This window comes from Schistosoma mansoni (genome assembly GCF_000237925.1).
Source record: "Schistosoma mansoni, WGS project CABG00000000 data, supercontig 0176, strain Puerto Rico, whole genome shotgun sequence".
In the NCBI taxonomy this organism is placed as follows: domain Eukaryota; kingdom Metazoa; phylum Platyhelminthes; class Trematoda; order Strigeidida; family Schistosomatidae; genus Schistosoma; species Schistosoma mansoni.
Window position 1 is genome coordinate 77,245 of NW_017386060.1, and position 21,548 is coordinate 98,792.

At 33.1% G+C, this 21,548-nt stretch overlaps 1 protein-coding gene across 1 annotated transcript; it reads right to left on the bottom strand.

Moving 5' to 3' along the window:
* Window positions 1-1,589: 1,589 nt before the first annotated feature.
* On the bottom strand, window positions 1,590-12,041 carry Smp_027830 (hypothetical protein; the record flags this gene model as incomplete). Its single annotated transcript, XM_018796087.1, has 4 exons — window positions 1,590-1,607; window positions 4,236-4,307; window positions 7,912-8,109; window positions 11,973-12,041. The coding sequence occupies 4 exons, from the start codon at window positions 12,039-12,041 to the stop codon at window positions 1,590-1,592; spliced, it is 357 nt and encodes a 118-aa protein (XP_018646904.1).
* Window positions 12,042-21,548: the final 9,507 nt, after the last annotated feature.

Here is a 21,548-nt window from a genome sequence, read left to right on the forward strand (position 1 = left end):
AACTGATCTCTCAAATATTGATGGAAATTTCCGTCTGCTGCTTCGATGAATGACACATACCGTTGGAAGCTACAAAACATCGTAAAGCATATTTCGATTTACCTTTCCACATTTCTTGTTAGCATAAGACGGTAGAATATTTGAAGAAGATCAAATCGTAGCCTCTACCAATACGATGAATGGGTTAATTCTAAAGAAAGGAAATCTTACGCTCTTGATGACATTTCGAAGCAGGTGCACGCGGCACAAAAGGTGGTGTGAATTGGGATACACCTGCGTTATGGCAGCAGCTATAGCAGGTGAATCATCGGTAACAATACCGATAACCTCTCTATTGTTACTCATTTGGCGGAAGGACGAGAGGAAACTGGACAGCAAAGTCGATGTTTCGCGACTTATAAATGCAATACAAACAGGTATTGCTATGAAATTCATATCCAGAGCCACCACGTGATACAGAAACATATTTTCATTATTGTTTTTGTATGTCCCATCAAAACCAACAACATCTAAAAACCTATTGCACAGATTTATCTGGTCTGCTGTAGCGAAGAAGTACAACAAACTATGATCTGCATCCAATTGATAATCATAACGGCCACCAAGTGACGTGATGTGATTTTTCAATTTATGGTAATCACCTACAGTTAATAGTATAAATATGCACATTGCTTACCAGGAAGGTTGGCCTGTGAGAACACTTTGTAACGCATATTGAAAACATCTTGAGCAGTAAGACGTCTCCCATAGGATTGGTACGCATAGTGTATCACATTGAATGCTGATGTTCCAGATATCAACAGTGGCTTCACTGTTTCCAATTCCGCCGCCGTTAATCGGCGCATCCATGTGTTACAGTCGTACCTTAGGGAATTGCACTCGTGATTGTGATGCACATTCCCACGAACAACAGTCCAATAACCTTCAAGAAACTTACAAAAGATGAAGGCCGGACATTGTGTGTCCATTGAAGTCCTCAATGAACAATATAATAACACTAATCAAATTACCTCCTTTGTCTAATCGGCTGCGAAGAACCGCTTGGTGTTTTATAGCTCTTTCTCCAACATACAAATTTAATATACGGCTTCCGATCTCCATGGAAATGAGAATCTCTCACCGCATAATGGCAGTACGTTGCTATTTCATATGTTCTAATGGCACTCTTTAACGCTTCCAGTGATGGAAACGCTACCAGATACAATGTATTCAAAAATACATTTTCCGTTTCTGTGACTACGTGAGGAACAACAGAGCCTCTAATTTGCACGTTACTGACGTCCATATTGTGAAGAAAATTATCTATATCGATAAGTACAGAGTTTTTATACGAATTTCAAGAATTACATAACCAATTATAACGCATTTACAACTAGGGATTTCATTGGACGAAACGGATTGAAAAAAATTGGAAAATGGGATGAAAATTTTTTGATTAAGGGGGACAAAAAAATTTATTAAAAAAAATCGACGTGATCCTAATGTTATTCAATTTAAGAGAATGATTACAATTTAAATTTATATTTACATGTAGTTTATATTTGGGTTATAAGCATTCATCTGAAATGATTTGCATAGAATAATAAATGTTAGGCAAAAGAGCATGACTGATTTAAAAGAAATGTATTTGGGTAAATAGGATATTTAGATTTGATTGAATATTACCGGGAGCTAACGTGTAGTGGTACTGTATTTGATGCTGCATTTATAAAGTTGTGCAATTTAAACTGTTCCATGTTAAAACATTGATATTTTTGTATTTCAGTTACTTAAGTCTGTAACCATTAACTTTTCTACATAAATCGACAATCACTAAGTCAAATATCGCAAAATAGACGGCTGTACCTTTCAATGATAAACAGGACATCTTCATTAAATCTGTACCGCTTTAATTGGGTCCAAAATTTATTTCATTGAAGCACATTAGTTCACCCTTAGTTAACAGATAGATGAGGACTTTAAATTGTGATACAAAAAATCAACGTTGATTGGGAAATGGTGATTGATGTGATCTCGGATTCGATGTCAAAATCAGTATATCTCGCAACAACACTCGGTTTTCTTCGTTAACAGGAATTGGATGTTGATTTGCTTTAAACGACCATCCACACTAGATTCCCTCCCGGTGTCTATTCTACAGAACTTTGACACAACTCAGATCAAGAACATGTGATTATGAGAATAGGGTTTTTTGTGGAGATTTTTAGTGATTTTTTAGTTGAAATCATGAGTCAATTGAAGCTAGACCACCATGAAAAACTTGGAAGCACTAGAAGGTCGTTTTGTCCTAATGTGGGACTCCTCAACAATGCTCATCCCCGAATCCACCCTACGAGATTCGAACCCAGAACTTACCCGTCTCGCACGCGAACGCTTAACCTCCAGTCAACTGAGCCGGCATTCAACGGTGTTAACGTCTGACTAGAACGTAAATAAATTTTCACACCAAAAACCGACACAATCCAACAACAATGAACAATCAACCAATCAATAATAATAATAATTACAACAGGAGAATAACGCCTATCAGACTATCTGCAAGTCTGTTTAAGCAAAACAATAAATAATTATCATTCTAACCCTCACATAGTACCTTCAGAACAAAAATGTTTCGACTTAATTTGTAATAATTTAGATTATTCCGTTGTAGATTTTCTCACTGAGTTCTGACTAGTCATAGTCGATGCATATGCATCCTATGCAGATCACTTCGATATTGTGATTAAGTCACAAGTATTTTAAGCGGAGTTGGACAGTAAATAGCAGTAAAATCCACGAATCTTGTACATATGTGAACTAGTGTCCCATAAACTGGTGAAACATTCTCAGTATGACCTTGAAAACAAGCATAGGGCTCTGAATGTTAGATAAATATATAGATCACTGAGGTAGCATAACATACTTACAAATGAGTTTAAGCTTTCATAAATCTAAGACTTCAAAAATTCTAAATATAAAATGAATGGAAAGAGCGTTTCGTCGTATTTGGGATTCGCAATAAGTATTGGTGATTGAACGCTATATTCGGATCCTAAGCTAGTCTCGTAACCCCCAAGCTAGAACTACACAGAGACATGAACACGAGATAAAAGACGCAAAATATGCGAGAAGCATTTTACTCCAAAGGTACATTTATATACAGAAAATATATGGTTTTTATAGTATTTTAGGAGTTCTTGTGTTTTCCTGAAAATTCTAGAATGTCACTAAACATAGTAGCAGTGTAGTAATCAGCCAATCAGAACCTCTACATGTGACTTTCATTTTCACGATATTTCTAGCAAAACTTTTAATCAAACGGTGATTGGATAAAATGCTTCTTAATGTTTCCTGAGATTGTCATGTCTATTGCGAGAAATTTTCAGGATCATCCCAACAATTCGGTAGGTGGCTATTTCTGTACTCTAGTATTGATGTTCATATGAGGACTAGAACTCAGTACTTCGAACACATAAGGCGTTATCCACTTAGTGTCTAAGATCAGGTATGCATAAGTGTCCTGGATTCTACTGATATCTACAGTCCAACTCTGCTTATAACACGTGTGACTTAATAACGATATTGAAGTGATCTGGATATGACACACGAATATCACAAGAGACGGATCATTTGCGTTGCGCCTGTTGTTCTTTGCCCTTTAGGTGCCGCGAATTCTGTTATTAGTCTGATCTGTAATGTAAGTAAAGCACTCAAATTGAAAATACAATATCAAAACATTTATTAGTGTCGAATTCTCCAACAGTGACGTGATAGTTCTTTGTTTATGAATATCAGCTGCATTAATTTAAATTTATTTTAATATTTCTTAGTTGATTATCACCAGGACACCGTTCAACATCACTGAATAAGAATAAAAACTATACTCTAAGCTTGCGTTTTTGAGGAAAATTATTGCTTAACCTCCAGCAATCAAAATATTAAGTAATACACACAAAACACTACACATATACACCATGTACTGTAATTACAAGATACTATACACCGTTCAGTTATGTGACAAACAGGTTTTCGAGTCAAATCAATTCTATGTACATAACTGAATGTAATTGATCCTGTGAAGTTGGCTGCATGACTAAACAAATGATGGAATAAATGTATTGAAAATCCACTATTGTTTCATTTGATGAAAACAGCACAAAATCAAAACAGCGTTCACCTTCATAGAATTCGAATCAATGACTACTCCAAGGATTTCGCTTTCACACTTAATAAGCATTGCAGAGAAAATAACCAACAGCATTTTTTCGTTTATTTAAATCCCCTTTAAAGTTCCCACCTATTGAATTTAAAGAATGTTCATTCGTTGTCTTGATTAAACATTAAATGTTATAATATGTGAATCTAGGAATTATTGATCAAGGGAATGTCCAAATCATTTTATTATTTAGAGTTACCCTAGATCTGTGAATAATGAATCAATAAACTGGTTGAAACCCATGTCAAATAGAAGTCAAAATTATACTAATAATAGAACGCTTTACTGTTAAGGACTCTACAAGTTTATACTAATGGTATAACCGTAGTTTATGTTACATGCAACATGTAGCAACTACGGATAGAAGTATTATTAGACACGTGTGATTGGTGGAAACTCGTCCATAATAATATAAATTATAGCAAAATGTGAAACAATGAATTTCTGACTTGCATATTACAGTCATCTCCCTATTCTTCTTTAACCCATTGATCATTACGCAACCTCCTTTTGATATTTGAAATCTGGGATCACTATATGAAACAATAAATTTTATTGGTAATGAAGAAGTATTCCTATTTATCAAGCAGACACAGAGCTGAATGTTTCACCCCGAAATCACTGAAGTTTTAATTCTAGTCTTAGTAAGAAGGTATTCGAGTAAATTATATATGAAGCTCAAGATCTGATTGAACTTCTACTAAAAGTGTACAGAATGAAAATTCTTCACTAGCCGTTATCTCATTATAATGAAGGATCTCTGATGTCTGTAGGTAATTAGTGGATATGTTCATCAGTGAATAATTAAATATTCTCCAAACATGATTTTAGATAATAGTAATAGTACAATGACGAGATAAGCTTGTTCAATCAAATGATTTTGATTCTAGACAAGATGTTAGAAACAGACTAAATGGTTTAATGACACTCATATTTGTAATTAGTTCATAAAATTAATAATTAGTTACGGATAACCAGAAATAATAAGAAATGCTTGTCTACAATGAATATTGAGAAGTGATGACCGGTATGAGGAAACGATTGATTGAGAGACTAAACTGTCAAAATAATTATCACTGTTATTCTTTATTAGGTTAATTATAATATGCAGGTCGATATTCTGTTTTACCTAACTGTTGTAGTTAATTATTGGCAAACCAGCTAGATTTGTGATCAGGGGAAATATGAATAAAGTTAAAATGTCTAATTGATTATGTATGAAGAGTTATGCTGTTATTCTAATTGAATGTACCAATAAATGGGAATTTGATTACATATGTTCTTCCATTGTAATAATAATAATCATTATTATTACGTAGTGCAGACAGAAATATATTTAGTCTACGCTATACTTTCCTATCGTTTTCAGAAGCTTTTAAACAAACCAAAAGCTCTGATGAGTTATTAATGAGTTCATGCGTGGAGAAACGTGGATCTTTCCCCAAAAATGTTGTATACACGTATACTCAAATTGAGATGTTAGAAACATTCCAGTGATAAACATATAGGCATGAATGAGCGCGGTCGCTAAAATGCGTTACATGCAATCATAGAATGCTCAGACATGTCCATTCATCTCAAAATTACACACAGAGATAGAAGTTTCCGTTTGCAAGTTTACGTAGCATGCATATTTAGAACGCATAGGATACATATATGTATATATGTAACCACCCTAGTTCGTAGCCTAACCGTCTTTCCACTGAATGAATATCAATACTCAAATTAGCATGTAAATTAATCATCATAAATGATGTAGTCACTTCACGCACATATCATAAGCAGGTTTAGTGTCGACCCCTGTGCACCGGTTACGGCACAGTTTATGGCCTACTATCTGGTCCGCTTCTGCAAAACCTTATAGGCCCATCCAGACAATGTCGGTTCAGCCATTAAAAAGAAGTTTTCTCCAGCTCTACAGTCGCTCTCTAAACTCAAAGTTAACCTCTCTCCAATTGTAGTCAGAGTTATGAGAGAGTAGATGATTAGCCTGATTTTTCGTAGAGCAAGTAATGGGTCTGATTTCAATCTGACTTTTACAGAATCAGTGGTCAGTGCGATCTTTGTTTTATACGACTCTAACCTGTATTAATTTTATTCGGTTATTTTTTTTATTTATATACTCATAAGAGGTGGTTTACAGAAAGTCACAAAAGCCGAGAAATTTGAATTTCTACTCATTCTGATATCACCAATATAACGTTGTTTTATTATTTTAAGGTAATTATTTATCCTCAGCGTATGAGTCACTAACTTTAACCCTTTATCTGTCTTGAGTCTGTATTACGTTCTCTGTCCTTACTCACTTCCCTGAAACTCCTTTGTGTGATGTTTTGTACTACTTATCAATATTCAGTAAATAGTTTAATTCCTAGCAATTTTTAGGCTTATGTTGTAACGTTGTAACATTTACATATACTTACAACATTTATTATATTTATCATTATAATTACTTTATCTCAATCACTGCAGTAGTTATTCACAATTTGTGTGTTTGTGTAACTCTCGCTTGAACGCAACAAATTCTTTATTGTTTGCTCTCGATTCGTTTTTTGTTTGTTGGTAAACTGTTACCAAGTTTAGATATAGCTAACAGCTGTCTTTTGCACTATCGTTTGTTGTAATTATTCTTTATGTTGTTGTTAAAGGAAGCCCTTTTTAATTCAGACAAAAAGATACGGTGAACGCCGTAGACATCTCACATGTTGATTTGAGTTTTGTCACTAATCTTTGTATATTATTCGGCTGTGCGCGTATCTCAATCTGATGAAGTAAACGCTTCAATAGACTCAACAATCTGTTTTTCTGTGACGGAATGATAAACTTTGTATATCAGATTACTAGCGACTGTTTTAATTGTTTATCAATTATGTATTAACTTACGTTCTAGACCTTCCAAATATAACGATTTTTATAGAATTACGCTGTGTCTTAAAACTAATTCGTAAACTGCTTTTAAGTGATCAATAGATTGACCGCCTTAGTAAAGCTGATGCCATCTGAGATACTGTTAACATGTTCATCTAACCTATCTGACTTCGGAATAAAATAATCATTTTGGTGGTCAATAGTTTCTGAAGCCGTTAGATTTCTTCAAATATGAATTATGATTTTACTTTCTCACCTTGTTCCTAAACCTCATTCAGATAATGCATTTTTTTCTGCATTTCGAACTGGACTACCTATGACGCAATCTATTTATAGAATCCTGTCTCAGCCTTTTTATTATTTTCGTCTTCATAAACATTCCTAGTTAACCTGTAAGGAAATCTATTAGTTCTTTCAAAATAACTATCTTCTTACTAGTATAAATCTACGTCAACTACGACCTTAAAACAGACGTCTGTTATGTAAAATTTGGGTACTTAATTTCTTCATGTAATTGATATGATGGAAAAAATATCTTATTAACGTACTAGATGAATAAGCTTCCCTATCTATATTTAAACATTTTGTTATCCACTGTAATAACCAACATACCAGTCTTTATACCTTCATGTTGAGGTACCTCAATATAAAGTGACATGTAATATAAATGATTCAAATACAATCATACCGGAGTCATTTATCAAGCATCAAAGATTCTACTGTTATTCGAGCTTCAAAATTACTGGCACGATTTTGGCAAAGTAAAAAGGTAAAGTTTGTCCTTCCTTATGAGAGTTTTTTAAAAGCCACAGGAATTGGAAACGAGCTGTATGATATTTTAAACTTACATTCTTAGTTGAATTATTTTCTGTCAGCAAGTAATCCACGCTACATGGTTCCACTTGTAGTTTGCCAGGATTATATATAAGAACACTATAAGTTGCTGATGTATTAGGCACAACAGTCAGTTGAACATTAAATAATTGCAACTTTTCAACTTCATTCACGATTGAGGTATGCTTTAATGTCATGACATTGTTCGCAGCCTATTCTTTGAAAAACGGGTTAACATGCTTTGTACTGATAACCTACCAAATGAATATTTGCAAATGCTAGGACTTGGCTCTCACAAAAATTCACTGCAGAATTCTTCCCGAATGGCGAGATTTCTGCTTCAAACTTAACGGATCTCAATCACTGAAGGCAACCTACAAAACAGATGAAGATCAAATTTTCATAAAACGCTACGAATATTTTTTGTCAAAAATGTTAACTTTCTAAGTATTAAAACTATTTAAAATAATGTTATTAGTAAGAATTATACGTAGGCATAATTGTCTTTGAATTCGTATGTGTTTCACACTCACATATCCTACAAAACACTGTGGTGTTTAGGATAGCAACACGTATTCATAATGACTTCAATGGTTCCGATGTTAATGAAATAGGATAGTGTTTTCATTAGGACGTAGTTATCCGATTCAGTAAATGTGCACAATAAAATATAGAACCATGATGTGTACTATCCAAATTTATTATGATTTCATGGGTTTTGATGAGTAATATCAGTTTTTCCTCTTTATAGGGCTTCATAGTTCCACCGGATACTATCAGTGTTACATTTCCCAGAGTATACATCCGACATAATCCAAATTATTGTCTCTCTGACGCATGGTTTATTGATCCCATAATTGTCCTCCCACCTGGAAATCATAGTTTGATCATGAATCTTTCTGGTCCTTCTTTAAATAATGTCTATTATGGATATATACAATATTTGTTCACTTACTACAACGGTACAAATATAGCAAATAATTATTCTGTGCAGTTTAATAATCTCACATACTTGAACAATAATTCCTCGGTAAGGATATGAACATAAATAAGCTTTGATGTATTCAATGTTTTTAGTTAATTATTGTAAATATATACATGATGAGGGAATCGCTAACGCCCCTTTATTTAGCTTGACTAAGGGTAGATGGAGCATTTTACGAGATTTTATTTTCATTTATGATCAAGTCATATCATGTTTATAATAAATTTTGTCAAATTTATTCTTTTAAACCTCACTCTTGACGTTCGAACTCAATAGTGAATATCTTTCTTTTATTATTCTTAATGGTGATTACATTGGATTGTCTTATACAAGAAGATGAGCAAGTCAACAGTTACTATGGAAAGTATACCGATATGTGCAAGGAATTATTCTATATTTCACTGAAGATTGGGAGTTCTGTTTCATATAAAAATATTCAAAATACCTGCTGATGCTCAATATGTACTCGAGAGAAAAAGGTTTTTAAATAGTTAAAACCAACTTTTAAATACCCACAGTGAGATTATTAAGATTCATAACAATAGATAGTTAATTTGTATAAAATTGAATTCACCTCAAATAGAAATATAAATACTAGAAAGTTTCTCCAAAATTATGTTACTCCCTGTATAACTTCAACTAATCCACGAAACTGAGCGACACATGGATGTGTATTTTGAATATTTTTATATGAAACAGAACTCTCAATCTTCAGTGAAATATGGAATAATTCCCTGCACATATCGGTATACTTTCCGTAGTAACTGTTGACTTGCTCATCTTCTTGTATAAGACAATCCAATGTAATCACTGTTATGTAGTAGCGAAGACGTAAGTACGGGTAACTTGCAGGACCTACTATTGGACTATCATTCTTATTGTATAACTATTCGGTAACTAGATTATCTATATCTATATTCATCTTATTGTAAGCTTCATTTTGACCTATTGATTATTATTGTATGATTTACTGTTCCTAAGCTATACTCAGTTTATTGATTATTTTCTCCCACGCTTGCAGCCACATTTGGCTTGGTTTTGTACAAATATTATTTTCTATTTTATGGTATGATGTGGCCTGTCTGTCTGTTATATAAACAAAGTATGCTTGAAATAAACGATTCGTATTGCCGAGGCTGCTATTGGTGTTTTGGACTCAAGTGGACGGGTTAGGCGGATAAGGACCAATAAGGACGCTAGATTACTCATATTAATCGAACGTCATTGTCACAGTGTGAAGGTCGTAGAAGGCGTATTCTATTGGTGGATAATTTGCGCGAATTTCGTCCTTGTTAAATTCGTAAGGTCATAACGAACCAGCGACGACCTTGATCAAGTCATAACAATTGGCTACCGCCTAGGTCAAAAACATAACAATCACCATTAAGAATAATAAAAGAAAGATATTCACTATTGAGTTCGAACGTCAAGAGTGAGGTTTAAAAGAATAAATTTGACAAAATTTATTATAAACATGATATGACTTGATCATAAATGAAAATAAAATCTCGTAAAATGCTCCATCTACCCTTAGTCAAGCTAAATAAAGGGGCGTTAGCGATTCCCTCATCATGTATATATTTACAATAATTAACTAAAAACATTGAATACATCAAAGCTTATTTATGTTCATATCCTTACCGAGGAATTATTGTTCAAGTATGTGAGATTATTAAACTGCACAGAATAATTATTTGCTATATTTGTACCGTTGTAGTAAGTGAACAAATATTGTATATATCCATAATAGACATTATTTAAAGAAGGACCAGAAAGATTCATGATCAAACTATGATTTCCAGGTGGGAGGACAATTATGGGATCAATAAACCATGCGTCAGAGAGACAATAATTTGGATTATGTCGGATGTATACTCTGGGAAATGTAACACTGATAGTATCCGGTGGAACTATGAAGCCCTATAAAGAGGAAAAACTGATATTACTCATCAAAACCCATGAAATCATAATAAATTTGGATAGTACACATCATGGTTCTATATTTTATTGTGCACATTTACTGAATCGGATAACTACGTCCTAATGAAAACACTATCCTATTTCATTAACATCGGAACCATTGAAGTCATTATGAATACGTGTTGCTATCCTAAACACCACAGTGTTTTGTAGGATATGTGAGTGTGAAACACATACGAATTCAAAGACAATTATGCCTACGTATAATTCTTACTAATAACATTATTTTAAATAGTTTTAATACTTAGAAAGTTAACATTTTTGACAAAAAATATTCGTAGCGTTTTATGAAAATTTGATCTTCATCTGTTTTGGAGGACATGAACACTAGCTTACAAGTAAGTGGCGCAACTACCTCCAATTACGAAATTCATGGATTCCGAACGATAAGACCTGAGAATAACATTTTCACCGATATACTGTCGAAATATGATTGAATAACTATAGCTTATTATCAAAGCGAACGCACCACACATCTTGTACAACACAGCATCACTACTTTAATTCTACCCATTTGATCCAGGGAGAGGAGGTTACCACCTAAGAAATTGCAGTTGGCAAATAGAGAATTCGAACACATGATGCAACTTGGAATAATTAGACAATCTAACGATCCTTGGGCCATGCCTTTGTACATGGTTCTGAAGAAAGATCAACACTAGCGCCCATGTGGAGATTATCGACGTTTAAATAACCAGATCATTCCGGACAAGTATCCTATTCCTCATCTATATGATTTCTCTCTCAATTTGCGTGGAAAACTGATCTTTTCGAAGCTAGACTTAGTAAGAGCTTATCACTAAATCCCGTTGGCACCCGAAGATATACGAAAAACAGTCATAATCACGCCTTTTGGTCTGTTCGAATTCTTGAGAATGCTTCTCAAGCTTCTTTTGACAGACATCCAACTTCTGATTGGTTTACATACTACTCATATTGACAGATATAAGGAGAAGACACGACAGTATATCTTATGAGCTTGAAATAGAAGTCTTTAACATCATCTTGATAAGGGATCGATAGAATGTAACCAAATATAGATAAAACCCAACAAAACATAGCCTTGTTATTACTAATATTGACTAGTTAAACCATAAATAACTGACTTACCTCGTTCTTCACAGGTTTTCCCCATCCAACATGTAATACATACACACATTCCATCAATACAATGACCATTAACACAGGTCCTAGACAAAATGATTGTGTATTGAAGTCTTGTACACACAAATAATTTAGAGTTTGTGGATAATTGAAAATTCTTATGCGTGTTTTTGATAACTTTAGTTTTAGTGCGTGAAACTGACGTGTATAGAACCAATGTAATGCAATAAATGTCAGTTATTTGAGTCTGAAGATGAAAAACCATGGTGTATATTAAGTACGACAAACTTTTTATCAGTACGTTAGCTAAATATATTTGAATATGTACTATTTGCATACCTGTCCGTCGTTGCTTATGACCTGGACATCCTAGAAACGTATTCTGCGGAACATCTCTGCACAGTTTAAATAAAAAACATATTTAATACTTCTACTAGTTCATCCATCTCGCAAAGTTGGTAAATCGAAACTAAGAGTAAAGAGCTTTGAAAATGATTTCAATACGAAATCGCTGACTGCATTTACTACACAATCAACAACAGATCATTTAGGTCTAAGGTTTGTTTAATCATAAACGAAACCGAGAATGATGCCAATAAGTAGCCTAGAGTTCTTGAGAAGTGTGCTCAGCTTACTTTTAACTACCATACTTATACGCTATTGGTGTGATATTCCAAACAAACAGAAGTGTCAGTAAATGTCCTTGTATCAAGGAAACGCATTACTATTATCGGCTGACTAAAGATCAACTAAGTCTCACCTTTATTTTAGACAGTCCAAATATTTTAAATTACATTTTGGATATTACTCGACAGTTTTCGCACTTGCCAAAAATATTGAGTGTGTTGAAATCAACAGTCAGTGAAACTGTTTCCGAAAAAGAAGCTGGTTTGTTAAACTTCAAAATCGAGCACCTGAAACTATGGATACACTATTTTGAGAAACTTTGTCTTCAGCACTGTCTTTCATTGAACGTTATATTGAAAATTATGTCATTCAACCGAAAGGTTCTCAACCCATTACTCTTAATAAGTTTATAACTGTCATTTAAACTAATTAATTCAGTATGTGTTTAGCAGTTCTGATTACTTTAATCTTTTCTATGGGGTTTCTGCGTGCTAGCTTCTGAAGGTGATACTTCCGTCGTTTATTTGTTATCAATTAACTGCTTGTCTTTAGGCTCAGTTACTGATTTGAATCGACGGATATTATGATTGTATTTGGTTTACACACTAGTAAAGTGAAATTTACTTCATTTTTATTGAATGGTAGAATAAACGTTTTTGAGAAGTAGTATTCATACAGAAAATTAAAAATATTACTCTACATTAGTTCCATTGGATTAGTGGTTGCGAATCCTAGACATACATAGTTAATAACTGATGTCTATACTGTAAACCACAAGTGAAACAAATGTCTTGCCACTGCTCAATACAAACATTTGTACCACATTTTATGTTATTTATGTATCTATACAACACAGAAAGTTGTTAGGTGGTTGAAGATAGTCGGTTGGTTGTGTGCTATTTGGGACATGTTAGTAACTACCTAAACCATAGATTTAGGTCATCACTAAAAACTAAACAAACATGATATTAGGGATTATTCGGTAACTAGTCAGTGTAAACAGACGACTACAAATGAAAAATATTGACAAGAAAGTAATGATACAAGACTGATAACGACTGAACACAATTCGTCACTTATCTTCTCACTCCTGTTTATTAATGAATCACTCATCAATCAAAGAAACATTTGAAGAGAAAAAAATAATAATAGTTATTACCGTCACGACTATGATCGTAAACGATTAATATTCTTTCAACAGACTTACGATGAATTATTTTCACACAATTTAGTGGATTGTTCAAATGATCCATGTGCTACTAAATGGAATATATTAGTTTATACTTCAACAATCATTCATTGACTTACAAACAGTATGAATCAGTATAATGATCACATTTGTTGGAATTCTTTGATAGAGGATCATTATTTATGAATGCGAAAATATAAGTAAGACGAAGACGATAATAGAGCTGTTGGGTTCAACTACGTTCAATGTATTTCTGGATGATTTTACTAATTTCAGTCAGTAGCTAAATTAATTCCAAGTAAAGCTGAATTTATTGAAGTCGTTGCCAAACATGTAATCGTTTCGGCCAATCAAAATACACTTACTGCATTCCAGATAGTTTCACCTATTTATTGTAATCCCAAAGAACAAACAAAACCGGTTGACCATTCACATATTTGTCATATAAATGAATATTTTTTAAAAGAAAAACTTAAACACTCCAATAGCAACAATTTTTCATACATAATTCTATACTGACCAAAAACATAATGATGATAACAAGTCTTTAGTAGTTTGGACGGTAGTGAATTGAAAGTATGAGGTGAAGCTGAGACTAAACTGTGATAAAGTGTACTACTTGCTCAGTTGTCCTCAAGCAAAATAAAAAACAAACAATTCGGTAACCAGGTGATTGAAAAATAACAATGTTTTACGTTGACTTGATAAGTGGACAATACAAAATGAAATCCCATAAAAAGTCGTTGATATCTTGTTTTATTTAACCCAACTATTGCTCTTTACCGAAACAATTCATATCTGTCATATTGTAATAAAGCATTGTTATTATTTAGCATTCATGTAATTTAAGGACAACAAATTGAATGAGTAGAGTACATAAGCCACCAAAATTTAGGCATTTTCTATTGTATATCTGGTATGCTTCAGGGGATAACGATTGTTTGACTATTATTTTGATTATGTTGAATACGTTACTATGACATAGTAATTAAAGTGAATTAGTTCACAGGGTCACACCATGTAATTGTTTATAATAAATAACTACAAAACGGAACAAGAATTAAGATGATGTACTACCATGTTGAAAGCACCCTTTATAATAGTGTGGTTAGACCTGTTGTTCGGTTTTAATAATTCAACTGAAAAATGTATTTATTTATCGAATTAATTACTTCCAATTAGTTCTCACTGTTTGATTCCCAGTTTGAATTTCTCATGTGCACCACTGTAGTCCAACTAAGCGAATTGTTTTCCAGTTACCGGGTGTTGCTTTCACATGTCTCATTGAAAACATCAAGTAATGAAACAACGGTTTGCATTGTTGCTCAGTTTCAGTTAATGAATATATCACGCCAATATATAACACCAATTTCGTTTCATCATTCATTCTTGTTCACACTAAAATTAGTCTTATATTTAAGTAGAAATATGTAGAATGTTCTTTAATCCCAGTTCTCGATTACAGTTCCTGAAAAAATTAATATCAGTTGATTGTTCTACTAAAGTTTACGTAACACCAATTTGAAGATCAACACGCATTCTTAATACCATAGTATTTCACAATTCTGTGAAATAGGTGTAGAAAACTGAAAAATGATTATAAAGATCAAGCTATGTTTAGCATTGTATTTGTAAAAATATTTAGACAAATTTATGTGAATTTCCCCAGTAAGAAAATGTTACAAAATGTGTGACGACAAAATTCTCAACTGACATGTCAGCTCATGTACAAATGAATTATGGTGTAGCGAACTGAATGGAGTACTCATAAGGAAACAGGAAGTTAGTACATTCATGTTCTTCAGAATAGCAGTACCAGTTAGAAACTTCTTCATTCATTCTTGACATTTTCTTAACTTATCACAATATTCAATTTTCTCAATCTTTTGTTCATAAATGTCAACTAGTCGACGTCCTATGACAATTCGCTTTGACATCTTCAACCTCACCAATCATATATTTTTAACATCTGCGCTTCCGACAAATTCGTATACTTGATTATCTGACACAGATTATCGAATACATGACATCCTAGAAGAAGATTATCAGATAACCAACCCTTAAGTGGGGAAGATAACCAAGTCAAGTTAATGCATGTTCATAAGTTGATTATATTAATACATGGGCTTAAATTGATGATTTGCAGGGAAACACGAAGTAAGTAATTTTAATTAAGGAAAATCTCCCTGCTTGTTTATTTAAAACTAAAGTTAATGAAATTTTACATATGATTCAAACAGCGAAAGCAGTAGCCATCCAAATTAAGAAACCAGAGCTATGTGTACAAAAGAAATATCTTCAACTGTTTCTCCTGTCTTGGCCAACCTAAGGGTCAATTAATCATTAGTAATCTTAGCTACTGAGTGACCTAATTTGTCCAATGTACTTACAACCTTTCTTAGTCAAATATAATTATCTCTTATCTTTATTCACAAATCTTTGTATTATTATAAAATATGATGGTTTAACATCATTATTAATCTTCCGAATACACAATTCATTTCCTTTGTATTCATCTCAATTTACTATTTCTTACTAATTTCATGTAAACGTTTTACACAATTTAGTCATCCACTAAACATTTGATCGCATTTGTAATTGCAGCCCAATCTGATCCATTTATTCTGATCATGAAGCTCATAATTTCACTTAAGGTAAACTTGATTTAAGTTAACACTGCGTTATTTGTATAACAATCCTAAATTCATATGCTATGACTTTAAACGATGTACATTGCCATAAACCTGCACTGTTTTCGCATAAATAATTGGAATTTATTGAAATGAATATTCTTCATTCATATATTAGTCTTTTAATATGATGAGAATATTTAAACAATATTCTAAGTATATTTTATCATGAGCTTTCACTATTGCATGATGGGTTCATAACATTTGGTTGAAAACATCTACGACCTTTTTGCTTTTGTGCACGCATTCAACATCAACCAATATTTGTGCGTTCTGCCATAGATATATGTTGCATTGGAAACAATAGTGGATGTATATTTCGTCTTCATAGATCATGAATACTAATTTCATTCTACTAGACGGTTGACCGTGTTGGTCACAAATAACTGAGAATTGAAGGAGCTTTCAGCACTTCTACAAAGACATAATGCTGTTAGGTTCTTAGGGGGGAGAGTGGAAAACGGATATAGGTCCCATTGTACAGCTCCATATAAAATTCGTTGAGACGGCCGTTCAGTGCTTTCAGGTTTTCAATGTTGGTCTTGCTTAAATAGACTAGTGGATTCGACTGTTGAAAAAGTGATAGGTCTCCCAAATTTCATTTATTTTCATGTTACAATGAGAGTAAAAATGCAATGTTTGTTCCTTAAAATATTAGTTCTTTTGACACATCAATTATCAGTTACATGTGTTTTCTAATTAGTAGTCCAACGAGACCTCTGCATAGTTTAACAACTTCCCGGTTTCCTTCACCAGTTTACAATTGATTTCATGCTGCCAGGTAATAAGAACATCTCTATATAAGCACTTACATGTAGTATAAAAATATCTCACTGTATTTTACAACTAGTCCTTATTTGTATACAATGGTATAGAACATGTGTTACAACTGATTCACTGGAATACTAGATACCAAGCCTCTTACATTATCCCAAATGATAAATTCGACAACCAATTCATTGTTTCCTTTCTTGTTGGTCGTTTGTCTACTGACTAATTAGTCAGTAGGCATGAAAATGAGGTATAAATATTCTCACCATGGTTGTCTGTCAAACTGTAACATAATCTGTACCATTATGATTTTCAGTCAAAATTAAACACTGAACATCTATGAAATGTTAGGCAGCATCTGTATAGAAAATGCATCAAAAATATCAGTTATTTTCAAATGGATTTCCAGAACACTCGAATGAAGTCATCGAAGTAGGCAGGAAGGATATGTTGAAAGTTCAACTTGGAATTTAATCATTCCGATGGAACCGTTGAGTATATGTGTTATTTTGCTTTTCGATCGATAGTTCACTACCGTGATAGAATTTCCAGAAAGTCATGAATCCAAACCATTATGGCGAATAGGATTTGAACTGAAAAATTATGAAATAGGATGAAAATAGTAACTGTGAGCATCTAGTAACTGTCTTTGATACTGCAAGTGGTGATGGTACAGATGTGTGTTATCACAGTGGTTAATATTTTGAAAAAGTGACTGTACCCTAGATTTCGCAAAGTGGACTTTCAGTTAAATCAGTTTTTTATCTAACATCTATCAATGAGGGCCTGATTATCGACATGAATTGGACCCAGATGATTCCTTTCAATTTGGTAGCAGTAATATTTCCAGGCAGTTGCATTCACTTCCTAAAATACAATGAAAACAATTACATGCAAATTAAGTAGAGTTATTCCTGCTGATTTGTAGCCTCTCTCAGATATTTACCAGTAGTTTATTATCTGATAATGTAACACCATCCACTTATCTAAGACTTGTTTGGAGTGACTGTTTTACATGAACCTTTAAACTGTCCATTCGATGAAATGATCTTTTATGTGTACACATGGTCATGTCATCCATCCAAATCGTTCTGTGTATTAGCGTTAGTTCAATATGATGTTTGGTTGATGACATTTCTAGACCGTGACATTCGTCTACAAATGAGTATTAAAGTATTGTAAGAATAGAATAATGTAAAGATGTTGGAATTTATCTACTAATATAATTAGGGATTTTATGAAGGAGGGATTTTTCGATACACTTCAATCTTCAAATTTAGTAGTTCTACTGAATGGAGGTTATTCATCAACATACTCTTTTATTCGTGTTTGCGATTATGTAACCACAACGCTGTAGACAGAGAGGATATCACTACATTTCACTTATTCTTACTACAAGTATTTCTAAAAGAGAAAACTGAATTCTCAGTTGTTTTTGTCTTGCATAAATGTGATGGGAACTCATTTAACCATTATGATAGAGGGTAAAACCATTTACATAATAATGGTGGCTATATAAGTTGAATGGACGAACAGATTGTGGTGGTTGAGTGATTTAGGGAATTAGCCAAGTTCACTACACGCAATTTACAAAAAGCACCATTTTCCAGCTTCATTTCTGGTTATATCAGATATACACACAATTTCGTTTCCCTTTCGTTTCGCTTCAATTCACTTCTGTAAAATAATAAGTAGTTGGCATGTTAGAAATGTAATTCAAGCAAACTTAATTCACAGAAACATACCATTGGGATAAATGAATATATCTAGGGGAAAATTGACGAGTTCAGTTCATCTTATATATTGTCGTCGACCTTTTACTAGTGAACAGTAAGTCATGTATTTTTAACAACAAAGCATAACATAATTCAAACTAGTTGTTTTAGTGCAATAGAAGAATTTCAAATTCAACATGATACAGTCTCAGTGACTATAAGTAACGTGTTTTTGTTGTAGTTACGAGAAAAACTTTTGTAAAAAAACTATTACACTTCAATCAATTGGATACCAGACTACAGGTTACTACTCACTAAAGTAAATATGTTTAGTGGGATAATAGAACGATTGATACAGTGGTACATTAGAAATGACGCTTGATTGCTGTAGAGCTTATTTGTTTTGAAACACGAAAGTAAAATGTCACCGTGTCATAACATTGGAATACATGTTGTACCTGCCTGGAAAATGATGATAACGACAGGTATATTTCTGTTTATTATGATGTAAGCCATATATAGGTAATCGGTTAAATTGATAAGATCCACATTGGGTATTAATGGTTAACAACTCCTTTGAATCTTTGTCAACTTCCACTTGTAAGTAGGCCTCAGATAAATCAAGTTTAGAAAAATAACGTCCACCGTTTAGTTTAATCAATAAATCTACCGGCAAAGCAAGTGGGTATGAATGATTTTGTAAAGCGTCATTTAATCGTGTTGAAAAGTTTGCGCAAAATCGAATAGCATTTTATGATTCCAACAGGCTTTAATATATCTCCGGATGCATTCTGTGCAGTGTGCTCAGTTGGTAATACTTGGGGACAACCAATTAAAATCCGTGTTTGTTCAGGGATCAATGTGATATCTGATACTGTATCCAATCGCAATCGAACATGAACACTGTTTACCATTAATTCCACATACCTTCTTTTATCTGCTATGCTTAGAGCCAGTGTAGAATATACACTGTTTATATACTTGTTTTGTTACTGATGAGCACGCTTCGTTGGCTTTGATCTCAAACTTCCTCTAGTTCGGCAGACTGTTTCTTCATGAGCGTTGGTAAATAGTGTTCCAAATAAAATACGAGAGTCTGGTCGAATAAATTTCTAGTGGTTTGTTCACGTTAGATGGCATAGAGCAATGATACAACTCGTTTAAAATGAATGTGCTCTTCGATAAATACTAATCCAAGTCATTTGAACTAATTTCGATTGGTCTTAAGCTATACCAGTTAAAAAAGTTATGTACGCTACAATTACCATTTGATTTACTGCTTTCCATCTATGAAGAACTAATTTGAAAACTGTCTTCCATATAGTTTTTAACCTATCAATGTCATAATGAGGTTTATTTATATATGAACCTTGAAACTATATAAATTTTCCATAATTTAATGAGAGTACACAAATAATTTGTCTAAATCCGTTTAACAAAGAAGTTGCTGAACTAGTTGGAAATGCCGTTTCTCAGTAAAGTCACTGGATTGTGGGACACAGAATTTACTTCATAGTTTTATGTGTCATAAGGGTATCCAGAAATAAGTGGCATATTTAATTCGTCTAAAATAGTACAAATAGTACATTTCCAACTAATAAGCCTTTGGTGGCCATCAGTCAAATAACTTGCTGGTATCATAGATAGATGCAAAACTGAGGAAGATTTACCACTGTAGTGAAAAACAGATTGTTATAAACTGATATAGTAAAGATATATGAAAAATCAAACCAAGGTCCGTAATAGCGTTGTATTCTCTTTCAGTTGGGAGAACGCAAGATTTATATTTAAGTAAAGTCCCCTGACTACTGAACAGATTGATGTGAAGTAACGAAATATCTGAGACAATATATTCAGTTGGCTTCCTTTTACTTCATCAATCTGAGTGACCAACGGTTTGGTCTGGAGGAAGATATATAATTTCGTTTCCTTAAATACTAGTATGCAAATTTTACCGACCATATTCAAGTTGCTTCAGATGACTCCAGTACGTGTTGCAAATCTAATTTATCCTTTACTAAAGTAAGCGCAATAGTTCGATGATCACCATTTGTAGTATAATTATCAAGTACATTGACAAACTTCTTGGAACTAAACGTTGACATATTACTGATGCTGTAATTTACGAAAATCCTGTTCTTACACAAAATAGTTAAATAGCAACCAACTATCTGTTAAATTCCTACTTAAGCGACTCACCATTAAATCAGAATATAATGCAAATGTGATTAATATGTACTTTATTTTAAAAAAAGGCTTGTTGCAAGATAAGTAATTCAATAGAAAATTAACTAAATGTTCTATTATTGCATACAACATAAAATGAACACGTTATAAAAGCACAAATATTTGAACAAACTTCTGTATCCGAACTGTGAATGTAATGGATCATTTAAAAGGGTTTGATGTTTGGACAGGTGTTAGTCCAGTTTGCCAATAGAAGTTCATTCGCATACATTCCGTTGATGCACACTAAAGGAGATGTATATAAAAACAAACAAGATTAAACGGTGATCAATCAGTCGATAAACTCACTTCTCAAACTTTAAATCAAGTATCGTTTTTGATAAACATATTTTGAGTGTTAATA